The 24057-nt window shown below is 40.1% G+C and overlaps 1 protein-coding gene across 1 annotated transcript; it reads left to right on the plus strand.

Annotated features, from left to right (window-relative positions):
- The first annotated feature begins 1043 nt into the window (after positions 1–1043).
- Positions 1044–21210, plus strand: Selenot (selenoprotein T). Its single transcript, XM_052731324.1, has 6 exons — positions 1044–1257; positions 13495–13605; positions 14006–14132; positions 15922–16009; positions 18100–18253; positions 18662–21210. Exons 1-5 carry the CDS (start codon positions 1121–1123, stop codon positions 18222–18224), a joined length of 588 nt encoding a protein of 195 aa, XP_052587284.1. The 5' UTR covers positions 1044–1120; the 3' UTR covers positions 18225–18253; positions 18662–21210.
- The last annotated feature ends 2847 nt before the right edge of the window (positions 21211–24057 follow it).

Genomic DNA, 24057 nt, shown 5'->3' on the forward strand with positions numbered 1-24057 from the left:
GCGTTTCTCTGTGTAGTTTTCCTGGAACTCACTCTGTAGACCAGGCTGGCCTCGAACTCACAAAGATCGGCCTACCTCTGCCTCACGAATACTGGAATTAAAGGCGTGTATCACCACCGCCCAGCATGTCCACAATTTTATTACCAGCAATCAGTATCTTATATCCAACAACTTCTTTCCTATACCAGTATACATTCTGCAAGGTGATGCTTTAGAAATGCTATTTTCTCTGACATATGCAGAAAGGAACTGTTCACATTATGATTTTTATCTAAGATGTTCTCCTACAACGACACGGGAAGGCCTCCAGAAATGGTCCTAACTTGGAGATACCTTGGAGTTCAGGAGCGACAGGACTAAGCAATAAACATCTTTATGATAAAGGGCCAACATCAGAAGCAGCAAGAACCTTGTAGGACAAACCACCACCATCACCCCAAAATGAAGCCAATTATCTATGATGATCAAGCTGCATCTTGGAGCAGGTGTAATCACCTTACAGGAAAAATAAAATTTGTTTTAAATATTCTTTTAGGAGAGATCAATATTGTAAGAGTAAAGGAAAAGCCATTAAACGTAGGCTTGGAGGTAGAAGAGCTGGGGGATGTAGCTTAGTAGCAGTACAGTCCATGTCTAGCACGTACAAATAATTGTTCAACCCCTAATAATGTTGGTTATACTAAACAGGCTGTAATCCTAAAACTCGGGAGCTGGAGGCAGGAGAATCAGGCATTCAAGGCTTATAGTTGGCTCATAAAAGCCCGCTGGGCTATATGAGAATGTCTTTAAAAACAAACAAACAAAAAAAGGATGTAGAACTCATATCTGCCAAGTGAGACAATTACGGGCCCCCTTTATATCTCACCAGCAAAATTTCTCCCTCTCTCCCTTGCACCCTCCCAGTGTTCGCACACATCCAAGATGGTGGTGGATCAAGGCAGCGAAACAGGTCAGCTCTCCTTCCCACAATGGGCGCGGGCGCCGGCTGCGCAGGCGCACTCCGGCTTCCCGGGCCGACCTTGGCGGAGCGCGCCTGCGCAGTGGGGAGCAGTTCGTGGCTAGGTTCTGGGCTGGCTGCAGTCTCGGTCTGACGGCGGCCGGAGCGGCTGTCTCAAGTAAGATGAGGCTTCTGCTGCTTCTCCTGGTGGCGGCGTCGGCGGTGGTCCGCAGCGAGGCCTCTGCCAACCTGGGCGGCATGCCCAGCAAGAGATTAAAGATGCAGTACGCCACGGGGCCGCTGCTCAAGTTCCAGATTTGGTGAGTACGTGCGTCGACCCCCGGCCGCCCTGCCCCGGCTTCGCGGCCTAGCCGGCTCGCTGCCCGACAGGAGAGCGCGGTACCGACGCCCTTCCGCATGGGCGGCCCGGCGTCGGGGCGCTTCCTCAGGCCGCCTCTGCCCTCGGCCGCCTCTGGAGTGCTGGGCTGGGGCTGCAGGCCTTCCCGAGGCGGCTGCCTGCGAGGGCGGCAGCGCGGCGGGGCTCCGCATCACTGCGCGCCGGTAGCCCGGCCCGGCTGTGCGGCCGCGCTCCGGGGACGCGAGGTGGAGCCCGCCGCTTCTGAAAACAGCGGCTCGACTCCGGCTCCGCGGCTCCCGCACGCCTCCCCGGCAGCCTTCTACTTTGATAGGTCTTGTGCATTCCTAGGAAAAAGGAAGGGAACCCGTCAGTTTTCGACGCCACTTAGTCATTGACTTTGTTGTTGAAGCAGGACAGGGATCCATTTTACTAAGGTCGGGGAAGCTTTGAAGAGCGCCGATTTAAAAAAAAAAAATCACGAGGCTGGAGAAAGTGAAACCTCAAAAGATGGTGTTTTCTCGGGATGGGATGTCAGATTAGTAATTATTTTCAGAATCTGGATACTTTGCAATATTGTTATTGGCCAGAATCCATTTAAAGCCAACTTCTCAAAACGTGTACCACTTAATCTTAAGTTTAGATTTTTATTTAATTGTTACGCTAAATCGCTGAAGACGAAGCAAAAATTTAAATTAAAAGATCATTTAAACCTGAAAATCAGAAAATAAGTTTGGGGGGGGGGCTTTAAGTTTGGCGTGAAAATTTGGTGATTTCTTTCTGGTTACTAACAAAATTCCCTGCGAACTTTATGCACGAATTTATCGCATCCCAGGTCGCTGCTGTTCCACTGACCTCTACACCCACAGCCCCTCATACTTTTTTTTCTTTTTTTTAAGAAAGTGGTAGCTGTTTTACCAGCTGACAAAGATGGCTAATGATTAACTGTGATAGTTGGGATTTAACTAGAAAGATTTAAGTTTTCAGCTCAATGTAGTATTTCTCTATCTCCTGACCTCTTATTTGAACTCACATGTTTTCAAAGTACTTTTTTGTGTGTGCCTTTGCTTGCATTGGAGTTTTTTAATATCTATGTGTATAAATATATTGACGTGTGTGTGTGTGTGTGTGTGTGTGTGTGTGTGTTGTGTGTGTGTGTGTGTGTGTGTGTGTGTGTGTGTTGTGTGTGTGTGTTGTGTGTGTGTGGTCCGTCACAGTGCCCCTGGAGAAATCAGAGGACAACTTGCAGGAGTTGGTTCTCTCCTTCCACCATGTTGGTCTGGAGCGTTGAACTCAGGTCCAGTTTCCAAATCTCTCTGATACAATATTTATTTGGATTCTTGTTACAGCTTTACTACGTGCATTTCCCTTAAGATTTCCAAAAGAATAAACATACTGGTGATAACTGTGAAGAATAAACATACTGGTGATAACTGTAATCTCAACAGAGACAGAAGGATCAAATACTTAAGATCATCCCTGGCTACATAGATCAAAGCCAGCCTGAGCCTCCCCAGTCCCTGTCTCAAAAGACAAAATGACTGAAACCCACCCACAACAACAGCAACAAATGGAATGGCAAGCAGGCACTAAAGTGTTTTAGAAACCTCGTAGTTGTTTTCGTTCTATTTTTGATGATTAGTGTTTTTTTGTAATTTAGATTCAGACTTGTTTAAAATGTCAAGTAAACCGGGCGGTGGTGGCGCACGCCTTTAATCCCAGCACTCGGGAGGCAGAGCCAGGCGGATCTCTGTGAGTTCGAGGCCAGCCTGGTCTCCAAAGCGAATTCCAGGAAAGGCGCAAAGCTACACAGAGAAACCCTGTCTCGAAAAACCAAAAAAAAAAAAAATGTCAAGTAAGTTTGTTTTGCAGTCATCGTAAACCCTTTGTTGTTTTAGAATATATACATTAGAAATAGCTTTATTGGCCGGGCGGTGGTGGCGCACGCCTTTAATCCCAGCACTCGGGAGGCAGAGCCAGGTGGATCTCTGTGAGTTCGAGGCCAGCCTGGGCTACCAAGCGAGTCCCAGGAAAGGCGCAAAGCTACACAGAGAAACCCTGTCTCGAAAAACGAAAAAAAAAAAAAAAAAAGAAATAGCTTTATTATAATACCCTACCAAGTTGTTAAATTTAGCTTTCTGCTCTCCCCCTAGAGATTAATCTGTTCATAGTAAATGAATAGTAGGCTTCTGGTTTTAACAGACTCTTTTAAACATTTACTTGCAAGTTTGTGAAGGGAGAAGAAACTAATACAACTGAGCATAAACACATGAAAAAAAAAACCTTAAATTTCCTTCCAAATTGCAGTGCCATAAAACTGGCTTTTCTTTTCAGCTTACCTGTACTAAAGAAGTTCATTTCAATTGATTTTTGTATTTTATACTTATTGTAAGTACTTTTTCGTAACTAGTTGTAGCTCAGTATACCTGCCTTCTGATGTTACCACTTTTGCAGTTGCTAGTAGAACAAAATGGCAACACCTTGCATAACGGAATGAATAATGAGACGAAGCTTCTGACCGATTTCTGTGCTCTTGTGCCTTCCCAACAAGTGTTCATTCAGTACCTGCTGTGGCCATAGCTAAAGATTTCACAGTGCGCCAGACAGGGCCACCCAGGAAACTTCCAAAAAATGGTACCATTTGGTTCTCTGTATCTGAGTTCTCTTCTATCTCTGTATTGGTTCGTTATGTTAGTTGATTGAGCAGTAGAGTTACATGCTTTTGGTGTCAGTGATTTCGTGCTGAGTATTTGGATGTTTAAATACAGAATGTTAAAAAGGAAGAACTCTAGTCAGACCTTGGCCTAAAGTTCTGTCTCACTTTCCCTCCTTTGACTTAATGGTCATTGTATTCTGGGAGCTGCCCATAGGCGTAATGGGTCTTTATTTTCTTTCACATGTGATTTAACATCCACTCAGATCTACAGTTCCTACAGTTTAAAGCGGTGACTGATTATAACTTTTTACAGTTAATACTCCCTTGAGCATTAGACAGTTAAATTACTGAGAATAGTAGATTAAATAAAGTTAAGGTTTCAGAACATTGGAATATGCTGATTTTTCAAATTAGCAATTTAGTTATCTACTGCTATAATTCTAGGATAGCCAGCTCCTGCCTACAGTTTTATGAGATAAGTGAAGCAGGTATTAGGAAACTAGATTTTTATTTAAATGTATGCTGTCTCAGCCTTTGCTTTCATAGTATAGTATAAAGAAACTGACCAAATACTGAGGGAGCTGTAGAGATGCTCAACAGTTAAGAGCTTGCAGCCCCAAGTTTCCAGCACCTGTGTCAGGCAGTTCACAACTTCCAGTAACTCCACCTCCAGGGTGTTTGATGCCTACTCTCAGAGGCACCTGCTTGTACTCTTCTCTTCTCCACAAAAATACATAATTTAAGAACCTTTTAAAAAGGCCAAAACTGATTTATGTGTTGATACTGATCAAGATTAGTGAGTGAAATGCTGAATTGGAGACATTGTGGGTCATGTTGGTTAGTGGACACTTGGTATTTGCATACTTAACAAACTACTGTTTTACCTACTCTTTGCAGGTATATTATGTTGTGCCTGGAATTTATTTCTGTCCTCTTGTGGTTTTTATAGGCAAGAACAAACTAGCACATAAAATTGCAGTTCTGCTAAGTGTTGTTAGGGAAAGTCTGCTGATAGGAGAGTGCCAGTCTGAGATCAGGAAGGTTTCCTTGAGGAAGTGAACTTGTGTGTCGGGGGGTGTCATTCCTCCTCAGGAGCCCCATCTTGTTTTTTGAGACAAGGTCTTGGGACCTGGCATATACCGTCGTCACTCCTGGCTTTTTTGCTGTTGTTAGTGCTAGGGATTGAACTCAGGTCTCTATGCTTGCTTGGCAACAAGCACTTTCAAAATGGAGTCATCTCCTCACCCCTTGAACAGAAATCTAATGATGAGATCTCTTTCTGTGGGGCTTTGTAAACCGTGGCCTTATTGAAAGAAAATACACTTTGCATGAGAAGCCCAAGGCTCTTATTGACTTTAAAGAATGCATAGCATAGATCCTTGAGGTTTCAGCTAGCCTCAGAGAGGCCACCTAGTGTTATTGTAGATATTTTTTTTCAGAGGGCAAGAATGGAAGGGAATATGTTTAGGAGGGAAGGGGCTTTTTAGAGTTGTCCAACTGAGAGGTGATGGAACTCTGAACAAAAGGTAGTAGTGGAAATACCAAGAGGTTAGAGAGGTCTTCAAGAGATAGGTAATTTAGCATCATGAGGTGGTGAATTTCAGTTGGCCCTCTGTATCTGTGAGATCCATCCATATCCATGGATTTTGCCAATCTCAGATTGAAAATATCTGCAGAGGGTGGTGTATTGCACTGTACTGGCATTCTCCAAATAGCAGTATGCATAACTATTCCACTGTGTTGAGTATTAAAGTACTCCACAGATGCTTTCATGCATACAGGAAGATGTGTGCAGGATGTATTTAAATGCTGTGCCATTTTGTATTAGATCTAGATGAGCACCTGCCACTGAGCTCCCCAGTGGACTCCACAAATACAGTGGAGAGAAGCAAGCCTCGAGGTAGGAGTTGTCCAGATGCTGAGCTGTGGAGTGATGAGTATGGTGTGTGCTCTCTGAGCTGTCTCTCCGGCCTGCAGGTCAGCTTCTAGAGTAGACTCTTATTTTGAGTCTTTTGGTTACTGTTTCTGCTCTTTCATTTTGACTTTACTCCCTATAGTCTTTGAGATCTTTTCTTTCTTTTCATTGTTTTGAGACAGGGTTTCCAGTCTATCACTCCCTGTCATGGAACTCTATGTAGATCAGGCTGGCCTTGAACTCACACAGATGCACCTGCCTCGGCTTCTGGAGTGCTGGAATCAAAGCTACCACACAGACCCAGTTTTGTATTTTACTTTTTATTCCTTTTTTTTAAAAAGAGAAACAGTGGCTATGAAAACTTATCCATTAGAGAGCTGTACTGATCTGCTATAGTTGGTCCTGTGATGCCTGTCCTCTCCAGCCCTTTGCTGGAGTGTAGATGATGGTTCCAGTCTGGTAGGTTGTTACCCAGCCGGCCTCTGCCTAGCTCAGAGTAGTTGTATGTGGGGCATGCTATGTCTTTTGCCTCCATGCCACCTAACCAAGCTTCCAGATTTCATTGTACCACTGCCATCATTCCTGTTCCCCTCAGACCCTGAGGCGCCTATACTGCTTCAATCTCACCAGCATTTCTCTCTTTAAATGTCTGGGGCTGGAGAGATGGTTCAGTGGCTAAGACTTCTGGCTTGCTCTTCCAGAGGTCCTGAGTGTAACAAGTCTTTCCCTGTCCTGCCAGCCAGCTCCCAAATAATGACATGGAGACTTATATTAATTATGAAAGCTCAGCCTATTGCTTAGGCTTGTTCCTGAGTAGCTCTTATATCTTAACCCATTTTTTTTAATCTACGTTCTGCTACGGGGCTTTTTACCTTTCTTTCATTCTGTACCTCTGACTTGTTCTGCATCTCCTAGTGTCTCCTGTGTACCCAGATTCCTCTTCCTCTCTCTCTCTCTGCCCAGAAGTCCCACCTATACCTCCTGCCTAGCTATTGGCAATTAAGCTCTTTATTAAACAAATCAGAAGGCATCTTGGCAAAGGCACATCTTTATAATGTAAACAAATATTCCACAGTGTTTCTCCCTTTTTGTCTAATTAAAAAGGAAAGACTTTTTTAACTTTATCATAGCAAAATTGTATACAATAAGAACAATTATCAGGTAAGAATTACATTCACAATGTCTAGTCCATTTGCATTTAGCGTACTTGGAGAAAATACTCTATTATCCATCTTACCTTGATGAACTTAAAATTTTATACATAAACTATTTTCTGTCATAACTTGTAATACCATCCTAAAGCTATCTTTTTAGACCTCAAAACATTTTCTTAGATAAACAACTTAAACCTTTATGTTTTTCAACCTCAAAAACTTTATACTTCTTTTGTGAGTTTTTTAATTTGGTAACAAGAAAAACTGAAACTATAACTATCTCATCTTCAACTCTATCAGAGACCCAAGAAGGATATTACCTAAGTAAACAGGAAATGTAAAGCAAATAACTTCCAAAACTATAGAAACGACAGAGACATCTGGATGCCTGGACAGTCACCCCAAGGTTTCTCTGTAACATTGGGGTATCCATCTTCACCCTACAGGCCTAGAATATCTGATGCACTTTTCTGTAAAGCAGGATTTTTGAAGGACTGTTCTATCTTGTCTTGGCAAAGTTCAGCTGTCACTTTCTTTTGTGTCGGCTTGTCTAGTTTGGACAGCATGCTGTCAGCAGTTGAGCAAGATCACTATCTTGCCCAAATGGCTAGCTTTGTCACATTGAAATCAAACTCCATATGGAGGTTCTTTGATGCCCATCATCCTATTTTGAAGTAAATTGGTGCTGCCAGGAACAGACAAGTCTTACTGTCATGAAAAGCCTTATGTTATTGAAAACATTTTAAATGCCATATTCTGTAGGTCTTGGAAGTATTTGAAGATCATCTATCTATCTAAAATATATTTCTGTGTGACCTTAAAAACATACCTAACATGACTACAAGTTTGATTGGTTATAGATGACTAACTACTAACCTGCATTTCTTAATTATACTAAATAGTTTATAGTAATAGCTTTTAAGGACTAGAACTTTGATTACATTTTTAACACATTTCGTACTGCTCACGAGTTTTCTCATGTTTCATGCACCATCTGTTATGGACCTTAGATGTCAACACTGTCTTGCCCACATTGAATGAAGCAATTTCATTGGTGGAAACTATTCAGGTTAATCTATGAAAAACTATATAATTGCATGGACCCATAAAGCATTGCAGTTACATTGTATTTTGGTGATTTGAATAGTCTTTGTCTTCAAGTTCCTGGTGTAGCGTGAATCCTAATTGGTCTTATAATAAAAACCTGGAGCCAGATATTGGGGTAAATGCTGAAAGATCAGAGGAAACAAGCCACAGCCACTTCTCACCACGCCATCTCCTCAGTTGAAAGCTGAAGATCCTGTCTCCACGAATCCTCAGACTGAATGTTCCTGAGTCCTCAGGCGAAAGGACTGAGTTCCTGTCTCCTCCTGCCTTATATGCCTTTCTCCACCCAGCCATATCATTTTGTGTCTCGACCTTCTTAGAGATGGGATTAATGGCATCTGTTAACTTAAAGCTTTTTTAAAGCGTTCTCAGGCCCTGTGTTTGGATATTTGAGCCCCATGTTGGACACCATATGTAAAGAGTCTTTCTTTGTCCTGCCAGCCAGCTACCAAATAATGACATGGAGACTTATATTAATTATGAAAGCTCAGCCTATAGCTTAGGCTTGTTCCTGATTAGCTCTTATATCTTAAATTAGCCCATATTTTTAAAAAGATTTGTTTATTTATTATGTATACAGTGTTCTGCCTGCATATATGCCTACATACCAGAAGAGGGTACCAGATCTCATTGTAGTTGGTATTGAGCCTTGTGGTTGCTGGGAATTGAACTCAGGACCTCTGGAAGAGCAGCCAGTGCTCTTAGCCCATATTTTTTAACCTACGTTCTACTACATTACTTTTTACCTTTCTTTCATTCTGTACCTCTGACTTATTCTGCATCTCCCAGTGTCTCCTGTGCATCTAGATTACTCTTCATCCCTTTCTCTGCCTAGAAGTACCACCTATACCTCCTGCCTAGCTATTGGCCATTCAGCTCTTTATTAAATCAATCAGAAAGCACCTTGGCAAAGACACATCTGTACAATGCAAACAAATATTCCACAATACCTGAGTTCAATTCTCAGCAACCACATGGTGGCTCACAAACATCTATAATGGGATCTGATGCCCTATTCTGGCGTGCAGATGAACATGCAGAGTGTCCATATACATAATTAAATATTTTTTTTAAAAAAACCCTCTGTTGGGATATAGAAACCTAGGGATGGGGCACTTTATGGTAGGTGATTCCTTTTCCACTTTGCAGAGGTGAAGGATGACTGTCCAGTCTCTCTTAAGACCTAGCTCTGTGAATTTTCAAATAGGAATTTTCCAGAAGCAAAGTTCAGGTAATTTTTCTTATTTTGGCCTTTCTGTTTACCTTGCGATTTTCTTCTAGATCTTGCCATTAGTCATGGTCATTGTTAGTGTTTAGTGTGCTACATTGATGTGAATTTCTGTGTTTTCAGGACTTGGATAAGAATTTATGAACTAAAATTGATCTTAAACATTTTCAGGCTAGGTGTGATAGAACATACTTACCATCCCAGTGTGAAGGCAAGTGTGAAGACAGCCTAAGCAATTTAATGAGACCCTGTCTCCAAAGAGAAAAAGATTAGGGTGCTGTTCTGTACCACAGTGCTTGCTCAGCATAGTAGTAGTTTAATATTTTAGGTAATTTTGACTGGTAGAAGAAAATAAGAATCGGAGAGTAAATAGGTTAAAGATTCCTATAGTGGTTCTTGTAAGAATGAAAACGAAGCCTAGATGTTTTGTCATTGTTCTGTGTCCTGAAATCACAGTGCTTGCTTTCAGAGGCCACAGAACTTCTTTTGTTAAACTTAGCATCCGCTGCACACAGGCAGGCTCTCCCTTAGGTATGTGTCACTCAGTCGTTCACCTTGACTAGTTCATTTGGAAGATAGTTGTGTAGTCTGTGTCGAGTTGTCTTCATGTTGTGACTTCACTACTCCGTTCAGCCCTAATGTCCAGTTAAGCTAGTACATGAGCCCATGTTTATTATTGCCAAGTTTGCTCATAAAGAGGAGAGAATAGAGATTATTTTCTAAAAAAGGTTAAATCCAGATAGATTATGACCTGGGAAAAGAGTGGTAGAAAGTTGTATATAATAGTGAAATTACAGCTACATTCTCACTTTAACACGTGTTTGATTTATGCACTGCATTGTGGGCTTGCTTGTGTGTTTCCTTATAATTGTTCCCCAGTTTTTGCTATATATTTGTCTCTCTCAAACTAGACTGTAAACTCCTTCAGGAGACTGAAATTTAATCATTTAAAGTACTGTTGTTTTTTTCTAGTATGGTGATAAGCATTTTTCTACATACCCACTGTCACTTTTACATGGTTATCTTGAAAATACAGGTGTAGTTGGATAGTGCAGGTGTTCTCCTCATTAGACCAGAGCGAATGCTGTGACAAAGAAAGTTAATGGACCTGCACTGTTGCTAGTTGGAAAACATATTTCCTAACTCCATCCATCGGTCCATAGTTAGCAGCCCTCCCTTAGTACTTCCCGTAGTACTGTTGAAAAATTAAAACATAATTTTTATTTTTTTTTGATTTTTATTTTGTTTATTATGGGGGGTATGCATGCACATGTGTGGAGGTCTCTAAGGTCAACCTTAGAGAGTTGATTATCTTCAGCATGGGTGCAGGGATTGAACACAGGCTATCAGGCTTGGGTGGCAAGCAGTTTTACATGCTGAGCCATCTCACTAGCCCATGAAATTTTTTGTGTTTGTCAGTCTTTCTAATCTGAAAATTCTTGGCTTTATCATCCTTTGAGGAAATTGACTGTGGAATCAGGTATGTGTATTGATGGGCTCACAAAATTTAGTTTCCCATCTGGCTCTGTCTTCTGTTAGTCTTATGACTATGAACAAGTCAACCCTCCTTTTCTGAGCTTACTCAGGTCTAAAGCAGGGGAGGCAAAACCTCACAGGCTTGCCTGGTTCTAGAGCCTGCTTCAGTTTTCATGGGAAGTCAAAAGAGAAATGAGAATTGAGAGTGGTGACTGTATTTTGCCCATCTTCTTGTCTTGCCTGTGGTTAAAAAGCCATTTTTGTTACATTCTGCATTTACCCCAATGTGGTTTTGGCTTAAAACATTCTAAATTGTAATCATTAACCTTTTAAAATTGTAATTGTTGTGTATGTTCGCATGTTCGCTCTCACACAGGTACCTGTGCTGTGTAAGTCAGGCTTGGCGGTAAGCACCTTTGCCTGCTGAGTCATCTTGACCAGATCAGTTTGTTTTTTTGATCCAGTTCAGGTTCTGTACATTACCCTTTGGAAATATCCAATTCAGAAAAGTTATGTATTTGCAAAACAATGAGCTTTGGGGAACTATTATAATACTCAGTATAAAGTGAGACTAACAGTACAAAGCAAATGTATGATTTTAGAGTCAACTGGCTAGTGTGCTGGAGACTCCTAGGAACTGTATGTGGGATGGAAGGGAACGTGGTGAGGAGGAGCACAAGTGAGGCATGGCCTTCTTGCTGGCAGTTCTTAGACGTTTCCAATTAGACTGTCAGTCTTAAAATTCTAACCAACCTGTTGGGAAGCTTAGTTTGAACCAAATGGAATAAGCAGAAGACTTAATAGTTGGTTTGGGGATAGGAGTGGGTGGACTAGCATGGATTTGTATGAGAAAAGGTTTTTGTGTGTGTGGTAGTTGATGATTTGAGGAACAGTTAAGCAAGAGTATGATGAAAATGGAGCATTTTTTGGCTATAGTAGAGCGTTTTAGGGAAAACTGTACAATTTAGGATTAGAAAGATTTCATTGGAGAATAAATAGACTTGAAAGGTTTCTCTAACAATTTAATTATTTATGTAGACTAAATACTTCTATCTACAAAACATGTTAAAACTGATTCTCAATTTCATGGTTCTTTAAATAAACCAAACCTATATTAACACTCATGAAATGTTGCTTCAGTGTTCACTAGACTCTGGGCGCTCCAAAGAGCAACATTTAGAGATTGGTCTGGTCTTCAGTGACAGTATATTCGGGGAGAGTTCACACACACAATAGAACTGGAAACTTAGTAAGTCTTTTTCCAATGCTGTCAAAGAAGACCCTGTGCTTTTTCAACTCTGCCAATTTAGTTCATTAGTTAGAGTTTCTGTTGTGAAAAGACACCATGGCTATGGCAACTCTTCTAAGTAAAACATTTATTTGGGATGGCTTGCTTACAGAGGTTCAGTCTGTTATGGCAGGGAGCATGGCAACATGCAAGCAGACATGGTGCTGGCTACATCTTGATCAGAAGGCAACTGGAACTGGTCTCAGACCCTGGGCAGGATCTTGAACATAGGAGACCTCAAAGCCCATCCCCACAATGACACACTTCCTCCATCAAGGCCATTCCTACTTCAACAAAGCCACACCTCCTAATAGTGCCACTTTCTATGACCTTATGGGGGCCAATTACATGCAAACATTCACAGTTGCCTAACTAGGTACCAACCATTTCACTTTTCTCTGCTCTATCTGCTAGTTGTAAACAAATATCTATTTGTACTAAACTCAGACTTATTACAAGTTCTTAACCTCTCACTGCCTCCAAATTAAAGATTAAAACTTGGGTAGGCTAAGGAGTATGGTTCAGTGGAGTGCTTTCCTATCACAAGGATTGACCCCAGCACCTAGGAAGGAAAATGAGGAAGGAAAGGGAGGGAGAATGACCAAAATCTCAGACCTTTACCATTAGGGGAAAAAATCTGACTTCTTCCCACCCCTTTCTACTACTCCCCTCCATTCCCATTTTCATAACCACATGGCAGAGGATTAGGTCCTGCTTATGGGTCACAACCCCTGGCCACCATTACTCATGTTCCAGAAATTCATGCCTACTGTAGGATAGCTTGGAATTCTCTAGAAATGAATGTGGTTTTTAAAGTTATTCTCTATCAAATAACATTTAACGCCAGAATCTTTGGGAGAAGTACAGTCAAAATCTTTCAATAGGACTGAGAAGAAAAAAGTACACACTTTTGTCTTTGGATTCGCTGTTTGGTCTCTCACAGGCCATGCTGCATGTCTTTGGGGCCAGAGTCTCTTTCAGAACTTTTCAGATACACTTCCAGGGCTCTGTCAAAGCAGTAAGCAGTTGGAGAGGATTTCTGCCACTTGCGTTTCAGTCAGCATTTTCTATAGTCTCTACAAAGAGTCAGTTGATATAAGAGTTTGATATGCAGACACGTGTGCATTGGTGTTTGCTGTTGTCTAATCCAAAGCAATGAAATGTAATGTTATAACCAGCTGATTTATTCACTGGGAACATAAATATCCAAAATTTGTAAGATGGAAAAAAAAAAACCTTCCCGTTATCCATTGTCTAGGGTCAGTCATTAATTGGGATGGATTTTGAAAAAATTTTAATCTGATAATTTTTAAACTTTCTTTGACTTTAAGTCTATATACATTCAAAACACTTAATGGAAACATTTCTTTTTTGGCAGTGTATCCTGAGGGTACAGGCGGGTGTTTGAGGAGTACATGCGGGTTATTAGCCAGCGGTATCCAGACATCCGCATTGAAGGAGAGAATTACCTCCCTCAACCAATTTATAGGTGAGTGAATTTCAATGACTTGAATACAGTCTTTCAGCTTACAAGCTTTGTAAATGGGCTTTGTAAATGAACCTTTGCTGGGTTCATGTAATTTCTTATTTGCTTATAATAATATACAGAGAATGCTACTTTGTAAATAACAATGGAATGATGACTTTTAAAGAGTTGTTTCCTCATATACTTTATGTTGGGAAGTTAGTCGCACCTTCTGAGCATGCGTTTTACCACTGAACCACACCCAAGGCTCCCCAAATTTACTGGAAAATCAATGATACTAAATTTAATGTAATTAATAACAGATTTTATATCGAGAAAGTCTTCACATAAAGTTTAGTTATTAAATTTCAGAATTGATAAGAATTTGTAGTTTCTGATTAACTTGTTTCTTTTCTTTTGATAGACATATAGCATCTTTCCTGTCAATCTTCAAACTAGTATTAATAGGCTTAATAATTGTTGGCAAGGATCCTTTTGCTTTTTTCGGCATGCAAGCTCCTAGCATCTGGCAGTGGGGCCAAGAAAATAAGGTATGTGGCTTTGGTGACTGTGGGCTTTTAGGTGTGGTGATGTGTGTGTGTGTGTGTGTGTGTGTGTGTGTGTGTGAAGAGCATATATTTTAGATTTTTTTTTTAAACTTAGAAGCACAGGGACAATTTTCTTAGATATAAAGAGAAAGAAGCTCTGTAAAACCTCAGCAGCTGCCTGGAGGAGAGAAGGAAAAAGCTGTGACATTTAAGCTGGTGTGGAGGTCAGACTCATGTTTGGTGGGCAACCACATGGTAGAGAGGGACACTTTAGAGAAAGAGTAAGGAAGCCCAAACATTGGGGGAAAGTCCAAAGTGTTAAGGAAAACATGCTTAGGATAGAGAAAGAAGAAAAAGGAGAAGTTATGTCTTTCTCAATGTTGGGTTTTTCTTATTCAGCCAGGTGGGCAAGCTTATTACTGCATGGCTGCAGCCTGTGAGCTTCTGCCGATTAGTCTTCTTTTTATCTTTATACTTAACATCTTTTTTTTTCCTGAGTCATTTACCATCATCAGAAATGGATCTAATTTATTTCTCTCTTGAATGAGAGTGTTTTAGATGCTTCCCTTATGAAGCGAAGTTCTCTGGGGAGTGCTCTAGCCTGCCCTTTAGTTCTAGCCTTAGTACCATTAGCAGACTCCCATTTGGTGGTTCTTCCAGAATAGGCATTTGTTAGCATAACCATCCTTAGGTGAAATACGTCTTTGCCCCATTGTTAACCAGATGTGGGTTTGCAGTTCAGTACTTGGGTGTTGTGTACTGTGCTCACTTATGTGTAGCACATAAGTATTGTTGTCATTCTTGGTTGATCATAGAAGAGGCAAGAGGTAAAGATACAGATTGTATGACAATGCCTTCTGTGTTCCTATGAAAAACTGTGACATCAAACACCACCTGGCTCAATAGAATAGGCAGGCAAACTCTTTCTTTCTCTTATAGACATTTACTTTCAGAAACAATGTGTATAATTTATATCTTCACCATATCCAACTTTTCGTCCAGTAATTTTACTAAATGAAAGCACTTGTCTCTTTATTAAGAAGGTAGGGGATTGGGGATTTAGCTCAGTGGTAGGGTGCTTGCCTAGCAAGCATAAGGCCCTGGGTTCGGTCCTCAGCTCCGGAAAAAAAAAAAAAAAAAAACGAAAAGAAAAAAGAAAACAAAAAAAACCTCCCAAAACAAAAATCTTATTTCTATACCGTGCGGTGGTGGCGCACGCCTTTAATCCCAGCACTCAGGAGGCAGAGGCAATCGGATCTCTGTGAGTTTGAGGCCAGCCTGGTCTACAGTGCGAGATCCAGGAAAGGCACAAAGCTACACAAACCCTGTCTCATAAACACCAAAAAAAAAAAGAAGGTAGATTTGCCTTTGAAGTGGTAAATGCATGTGCTAGAGCAGTCTAAATCTACAAATGGTTTTAAAATGATTTTTTTTAAACTTAAGTAGGTTATATGTAATCTACATAAAGTTGCTGGTGGTTGCATCACTATTCTCTTGTGAAGACATTTTACATTATAAAATTGGTAAAGTTAACCATTCTAAGTGGTATTCTTTTTTTATTTAACTTCAGTTATTGAAATGTTTTAGAAAGTCTATATATAATATGAATACTGTATGTAGGTTCTTTACCATGTAAAGAGCTGTGAATTTTTCCTGGTGTGTAGATAATTTATGAGATGATATTTTATATGGACACTTTTAAAGTATATTAAAAAGAAAGTACTATCAAATTAAGGTTGAAACTGTCAAAACAAATGAATATGTCTTATGTTTTGTGCTGTTTGATTTCTAGGTTTATGCATGTATGATGGTTTTCTTCTTGAGCAACATGATTGAGAACCAGTGTATGTCAACAGGTGCATTTGAGATAACGTTAAATGGTAGGTTCTGAGTAGTGTGCATTTGTGATGAGTTACATGCTTAATAACAAACAGGCTTTTATTTTTCATGAGAAACTTCTTTAATGTCCATATAAAACAGTTTATATGATAGAGATTGAAAATTCAGGAGAAGAATCTTAATTGCTACTTGAGTTTCTAGAACTTCTAGATGATTTGGCTCCCATGTGTTTTCTGTCTGGCTAATATTCTCCATAGCTTTAAAATAAAACCTGTATGATGATTCCTGAGTGCACAACTTTAGGGGTACTGCAGACCTGTTTTGAGTGCTTTGCTTGGGAATTTTTAAGATAACCTACTTCAAAATAAGCTCTTAGCTACCCCCTCTGGTTCCTGTGTGCTGCTTTGATTCTCCTCTGGGATTTTTTGTTCCTTTAATTGTTCCATCGTTTGTCCTCCTAATTTGCTCAGAAACCTAGGGTAGCCTTCCATTTTCCCCTCCACTCCATAGTTAAGGGATTACCAGGACCTCTCAAATCTGTCTCCTACATTGCTTACAAATCTACTTCTACTAATCTTCCCTGCTGGCATCCTAGTCCATCTTACATGACTCCCCTGTTCTCTGAACAGTAGATTGTAAATAGACCTTTAACGATTTTTATTTTTGTTTTTTTTTTAAGACAGAGTTTCTCTTTGTAATAGCCCTGGCTGCCCTGAACTTACTCTGTAGACTAGGCTGGCCTTGAACTTACAGAGATCCGCCTGCCTCTGCCTCCTGAGTGCTGTGATATTGTTGGTTGTTTTTTATTCTTTGGCTCTTTTGGGGGCCCGCCACCTAGATCCCAAATAAATCACACAGAGGCTTATTCTTAATTATAAATGCCTGGCCTTAGCTTGGCTTGTTTCTTGCCATCTTAAATTATCCCATCTACCTTTTGCTTCTGGGCTTTTTTCTTTTCTTACTAATGTATGTCTTACTTTCACTCTTACTCTGTGACTGGCTGGCTGCTGGCTGGCACCTAGTGTCCTCCTCTCCTTGTTCTCTTGCTCTTCCTTTTCTCCCACATTTCTCCTATTTATATTCTCTGCCTGCCAGCCCTGCCTATCATTTCTCCTGCCTTGCTATTGGCGGTTCAGCTCTTTATTAGACCATCAGACACAGTAACATAGCTTCACTGAGTTAAGCAAATCCAACACAAAAGAATGTAACACATCTTTGCATCATTAAACAAATATTCCACAGCATAAACAAATGTAACACATCTTAATATTTTGCAACACTGGGATTAAAGGCATGCACCACCGCCCAGCTTGAGTTCTTTTGTTTGCTTGTTTGTTTGCTTTTTCTTCTTACAGTGATGTTTTTAATGAAGATTTCCTGTGTCCCTTGAGTGACTAAAACTCCTTAAGCAAGTTCCTTTTTAAGATAAATGCCAGTGTATTCAGTGTGAGCAAAGGTCCTGCAAAATCTAGTTTGGGGATCAGCCAGCCATGGTTGTGTATTTCATATCCTGTTGCTTGTCTGATGGTTTCATTTGAACATAGCTATGCCCAGTTTTAAAATGCGTTTCCATTGCTGCCTTCAAGATGCTGTGAGTTGAATGACTGTGACAGATATGCTTCCCTAGGCAGAATGTTCAGTTCCTGATTTGTTGCAGTTTGTTACCCTAATCTAAATTTCTATGCCTCTTCAGTCTCTCATGCAATACTTCCTTGTAACAATAGCCTGTGCAGGCCCACTCTCCTTTCTAGCCTTTACATTTCTTTTCACCTCAAAAGTTTTCTACTTCCACGAGCCTTTCCTCTAGCTTAGTGGCTTGTCTTTATGTTTTTAGATCTAGTTTGACTACTGTGCTTCCCTGGCCAGTCAGCAGGAGAGGCTGGTGTTTGTACTCTTAGCACTGTAGCACTCTGGTTTTAATCTTCGGACATAGTATCATTTTGTGGTGACTTGGAATGCCCAGTGGTTCCTTTGCTGCAGTGAAAACCCACTAAGAGGAAGAAGCAGTGCACTTCTGTATCCCTAATTGTGTATGAAACTCAATAAATATTTGTGGGGCCGATGTCTATTATGGAGTCATCTTTAATGTGTTTTTGGACGGGGTGGGGGTGCTGGCTGTTTGTTTTTGTAGATGTGCCGGTGTGGTCTAAGCTGGAATCTGGTCATCTTCCATCCATGCAACAACTTGTTCAAATTCTTGACAATGAAATGAAACTCAATGTGCATATGGATTCAATCCCACATCATCGATCATAGCCCTACCTATCAGCACTGAAAACTATTTTGTAAGTAGTTAAAAAATACAGTAGCTATTTATAGGTTTCTATTAATTTTTACCACAGACACTAGTAGATGCTACATATATTAGCACTTCGATTTCCCACTTAAGATGGAACAGATGGATATTCCTTCAGACTTTGAACTCCTAGTAGCCAGAATTGATGTGTCTTATTATAGTTTGTAGATGCAAAGCTTCTCCTTACTTTCAAATAATTAGTTCCTAAACATGCGCATTATTTTTAACATACATGCGATAGAAAATTTATGAGCAAATGTGTAAATGTGAAGAGGGTTGGTTGGCTCTTGCTTAGTAGTGTCATTCTCTTTTCCTTTCTGATCAGTGGGTTAGCTTCCCAAGAGTTGGTATAAGAGTGACTACTGAAATGCAATATTCTTTTTCCTGTTTGTTTCAGACACTAAGGGATTTTGCAAGAGCAGCGTGACTGACATTATGAAGGCCTGTACTGAAGACAGCAAGCTGTTAGTACAGACCAGAAGTTTCTTGGCAGGCTCGTTGTAACTCTTGGAAAACCTCAGTGCAAGACAGTTTCTCCATTGCTGGCACATTCTGAGTTCTGCACATACATGGAGTGCAGTGATACTGTGTAGCTTCCCCGAGCCCACTGTTAATAGTTTCTTCTTCTTAATGTGGCATTGCTACTTGTAACTCTTTTCTTGGTCATATTTGAGAAAATACAGAATTGAGTTACAACTTGAGTTTATTTCAAGATGTGTGTTAAGCTTGTTTGTTTTTATATGAATTTTCTTTTTCTTTTCTTTTTAATAGTTTAACGTCAGTTTTCTTGGGGAAACACCTGAAGTTCCCAAATAATTTATAAAAGTTTATCAGATAGCTCTAATTCGGTCATGCTTAATATATAGTTTTCAAAATACTGCAGATTGTGAACAGTAAATTAATACAGGATTGTGGGGGGAAATCCAATATCCAGAGTACTCTACTGTGTGTGTGTGTGTGTGTGTGTGTGTGTGTGTGTGTGTGTGTGTGTGTGTGTGTATGTGTATGTATGTGCTTGAGTGTGTGTGTGTGTATACATGCGTGTGCACTCAAGTGTGTGTGTGTGTGTGTTTATCAGGAACAACAAAACCAACTGCTTTTAAAATCCTATTGTGTAGTTCAAATGTCTTGCCTTGACGAATCTAAAGAATTGATTAATGGGCCTTTATACTAAACTAATAAAAAAACTGAGCATATATAAAGTAAATGAAAGTTTATTGCTCAGTGTACCTGTTAGCATTATTTTTAATAACCATCTGCCTAATGCTTTGTTTTTGACTTACAGATAATCTCGTAAAGGACATACTTTAGATTCACACAAAGTAATGAGCTAATTTACTGTTTTTAGAACAGTTTAAACTCACCTCACTAAAGAAAAGTCAGTGAAACCTCTTTACAAAGTATGTATTATGTAAACGGAGATCACTTGTCTAGTAATTGAATTATCTTAACATCATATATCAGAATTTTATTGTATTTGAAAGACAAAATTAAAAATATTTTTAATGTTTTCATATTGTTCCAGAGTTCTAAAAAGAAACTTAGGGTTGATAAAGATAATAGGAATGATTTAGCAGAAATAGAAACATAATGTTAAATAGCAGCTACATAGCAGCCATGGTAACAGACAGGGGGTTAAGTGGAAGAGCCAAATGTAACCCTGGATTTGTGAGTGAAGTTATAGAGCTAATGGAAGGATGTTGGTGCCACCTCACTCTTAGATGCTGAGAGCAGCTTGACTACTGGACATACCTTGAGGCATTCAGGCAGTGCCTCTTCGTGTGACAACTTGAAGTGGAGTCTACTGTGATCTTCATATGACAGGAAGATAGTCTAGTGCTGAACTGAAGAAAAGTGATGCAATGTTACCCTCTGATTAGGATTATAGCACTGCTAGCCTAGGTGCTTCTGGTGATAGACATTGTCATTTAAACTCAAGTTCCTTAGAGGTTATTATTTATGTGTAAATATATATATTTTTGACTAGGTCTTAAAACCTTGTTAATATGGTTGCCTACTCCAGACTCCATTATCTTGTAAAAGTTTAGCATCAGAGGGGCCTTTCTTCAAGTAATGGACGTTCCATTTATGACACAGTTAGCTTTATGGCACATAGACATTCAGAATCTGGGCCATAGATGTTCGTGTGTACATGACAGGTCCAACTGTGAAGAACTTAAAGTCAGATCCAGCTTTCTCCATGTTTGCCTTAGATCGATCTGTCTCCTAGTTATAGCTTTAACGGTCTGAAACATCTAGTAAAACTTAGCTGTTTTATCCATATCTCTGTTTTATTTTATGCTTAGTCATATTTAAATCCAGAATTTAATAGTCTACTCAACAAATAAATGAGATGCATGAATATAAAAATTATAAGGAAAAGGAGAAAGTAAACTATTTATAACGTTATTATATTACTAACAATTCAAAATGTATTAGTTGCTTATAAATTGGTGTAGCTGTATAGTTAGAAAACGTCTGTGCTCTGTAAATCGGGAGACTGGACTTGTCAACAGGCTGGCTTTACTGCTGTTTTCAGCACAGTTGCCATTGTGGAAGGTTTTTGCATTAATTGGAAAGTTGGTAAAACATGGCTCTAAGCCTCCATGTGTCAGATGCACAGGACACATGCTTTCTCCATGGGAGTGGGTGTTGGGTACGGCACCAGCACTGGTGACAGTTGCTTCAGCCTCAACAGCTGGGAGATGTGGTGAGACCCGGTGATGGTTCATTCTTACTTTAAAGGTTTTTTAGTTTGGAATTTTGATTGACTGGCACATTCTATCATTGTCATAACTTAAAATAATTCAGTTAGAGTTTTTTTAAACATGATTTGATATTCTAGGGCTTTTCTTTTTTAAAAAAAATGAGAAGCAAGTAAGGAATTGTAAAGATTTGGGACTTCTTTGTGGCATTGTGAAAATAAATAAGCCAACGTGAAAGGAACCATGCTTTGTGTTATTAATTCTGTACCAATGTATTTTACATAGTAAATGTGTTTAGGGAATTATTCATTGTAAAAAGTTGTCATCCAATAATGTCTTATTTATTTACTTCAATCCTGGCTTGATCAGACACCAGACAGCTTGGGAATTGAACCTGGGTCCTCTAGATCATCAGTTACTGCTTCTTAACTACTGAGCCACCTCTATCCTGAATACGATGTTTATTTCTAATGGCTCTTTTATATGTTGTTTGTTTTTTTTGGGTTTTGGTTTTTTGTTTGTTTGTTTTTGTTTGTTTGTTTTTTGTTTGTTTTTTTGAAGCAAGATTTCTTTGTGCAAACCTGGTTGTCCTGGAACTCACTTTGTAGACCTGGCTGGCCTCAAACTAAGACATCCATCTGCTTCTGCCTCCCGAGTGCTGGGATTAAAGGCATGCACCACCACCAACTGGCCTCTAATGGCCTCTAACTTCTTAAGAAGGTAAGCCAGCTAGTTTTTGTCTGCCACCTCTGACTCACACTAAGTCTTACCACTGTTAGACCTTAGAACTGCTTTCTTTAGCCTTATAATTTGCAGGTACGGTGCTGAACTATCAACAGCTTTGTGATTTATTCTGGGCTGGAACATGAAGAGATAGCATACATTGTCCATCTTTTACCCCCATCTTCCAGGTTTCCTGAGAAATTTACATGGTAACATCCCCAGGTCTAAAGAGAAAACACCCCCTTTCCTGTCTCAACCAGCAAGTCAATTTAGAAGAAAATAATGGTCACTCAGGGAAGAACACAAAGTAACCAGTTTTAGATGTAGTGTGAAGACTGGGAGCCTTGTGTTCTCTCCCAGAGCTAGCAGGACAGGTTTCTGCTCTGCCTCTGTTAAGCATGAGCCAAGTAAAATACATTAGGCTAACTGTAGTGTGCTGTCCCACATTGCCTTTTCAGTTTCTGCCTAAGCATAACCAGGGTAGATGCCTGGCTGCCCATGACTGGAGATGCTGATTCCCCTGCTCTGAAATGAGCCCAGTAATTTGCATTTCTTAATAAGCTTCAAGATAATGTTCATAATCAGTCTGAGCTACATACTGAGCAACATTGTACTTCAGGTTCATGATTCAGCCCAGAAGAAAAACACGGAAAATTGCCTGCTTTTTCAGAAGCACTTACTAAGTACATTGATAAAATGGTAACTTATATAAACAGAATGATGAGAATATTGTTCCTTTAGAAAGAAAAGTTATCCTAATTAATATTTTGACTGCTGTGTATCCTTTCCTATGGGCTAATATTTAAGAGCTTTCTGCATAAAAGAATACAAATCTCTTTGTATGGATACATTTTTAAAGTGTATAAACTGACGTGACTGCTCCATGGTATAGTTAAGGGGAAGGTTGTTATTGTAGATATAAGAGAATAGCCAGAGTCATCTAGAAGAGTCGGGGGGGGGGGGGGGGAGAGAAGTAGACTGAATGTAGCCAGGGGTGTCTGCCGGAGGGGAGAATAGCACGGTGTAGAGAATAGAGAAAACATAGTGAGAGGAGCAGAGAGATGGGAGTGAGAAGAGTAGGGTTATAAGGCTGGGATGGAAGCATGGACTCTGAAATGTGTAACACATACTTGTGATGCTGAGGGATCACAGAGATCAGCATGTACTTTGTACATGTACACAGCATGTACTTTGATATGCTGATAAGTACCACAGGTAGCCATATGTCCCTTCTGCCAAAGATAAGGGAAATGGTTCCATTTGGTAGAGGGGAGCTGGCTTCACAAGTTCCTAAGGAATGCTGGCTTTTATCTAACTGCCAGAAATTCTCCTATCGTCCAGGTTTAGCTCATTTCTGGATATTTGGACTGCCCTTTTCAAGTTTGAAGACTTGGAGTTTTCTTTGGACCTAATAAAAGGAAATGGTCATTAAGTATAATTTAACTGGGTTGAATGGCCAGGTTTTTTCAGAAAAGTAGGCAGCAGCATACCTGCATTTGACTAGTGATGTAGTGACCTCAATTTTCATGTTAAAAATCTTTAAATTCTTTTGGTTCTGAGTATGGAAACATGCACGTATTTGCTTTTATTTGAGTAATTAGCCATATATAGAACTCTGAATTGGTAGTGAACCCTAATCTGAACTATTGTATACCCATCAGAAAGAAAAGGATTCATGTTTCATGTAACTAAAAAGTCTTGTAACACTGACCTTGGAGACTCAACTGGGATTGTCAGAACTCCTTTCTCTGCTGGCCCAGACCTCCCCCATAAGCCCCCACCTTGGGCCTACAGAGTAGATAAGGAACATAGCTGTGCTCCCTGTATGTTCTTTCCTGCCTTTGTTATTGGGGGATGGGGGGTTGAATTGGCTTGTTTTTTATGCTGGGGATTGAACCTAGCTTTGGGTATGCCAAGCACACACTACCACCCAACTACACCTCATGCCCTACCTTTCCTGTTTATTTCTTACTGGATATTCACTCCTTTGTTTTTGATCTGCTACTCCTTTATTTCCTTTTCCTTTTTCTTTTCTTTCTTTTTTTATTTATTTATTTATTTATTTATTTGAGACAGGAATTCTTTTTATAGCACATAGCAGGCCTTGAATTCATAGAAATCTATTTGCCTGGCTCTGCCTTCCAAGTGCTGGGATTAAAAACATCTGCCACAGGCCGGGCGGTGGTGGCGCACGCCTTTAATCCCAGCACTCGGGAGGCAGAGCCAGGTGGATCTCTGTGAGTTTCAAGGCCAGCCTGGGCTACCAAGGGAGTTCCAGGAAAGGCGCAAAGCGACACAGAGAAACCCTGTCTCGAAACCCCCCCCCCCAAAAAAAAAACAAACATGTGCCACCTAACCTAGCCTC

This window comes from Peromyscus californicus, unplaced genomic scaffold (assembly GCF_007827085.1).
Source record: "Peromyscus californicus insignis strain IS unplaced genomic scaffold, ASM782708v3 Scaffold_9__1_contigs__length_137607984, whole genome shotgun sequence".
In the NCBI taxonomy this organism is placed as follows: domain Eukaryota; kingdom Metazoa; phylum Chordata; class Mammalia; order Rodentia; family Cricetidae; genus Peromyscus; species Peromyscus californicus.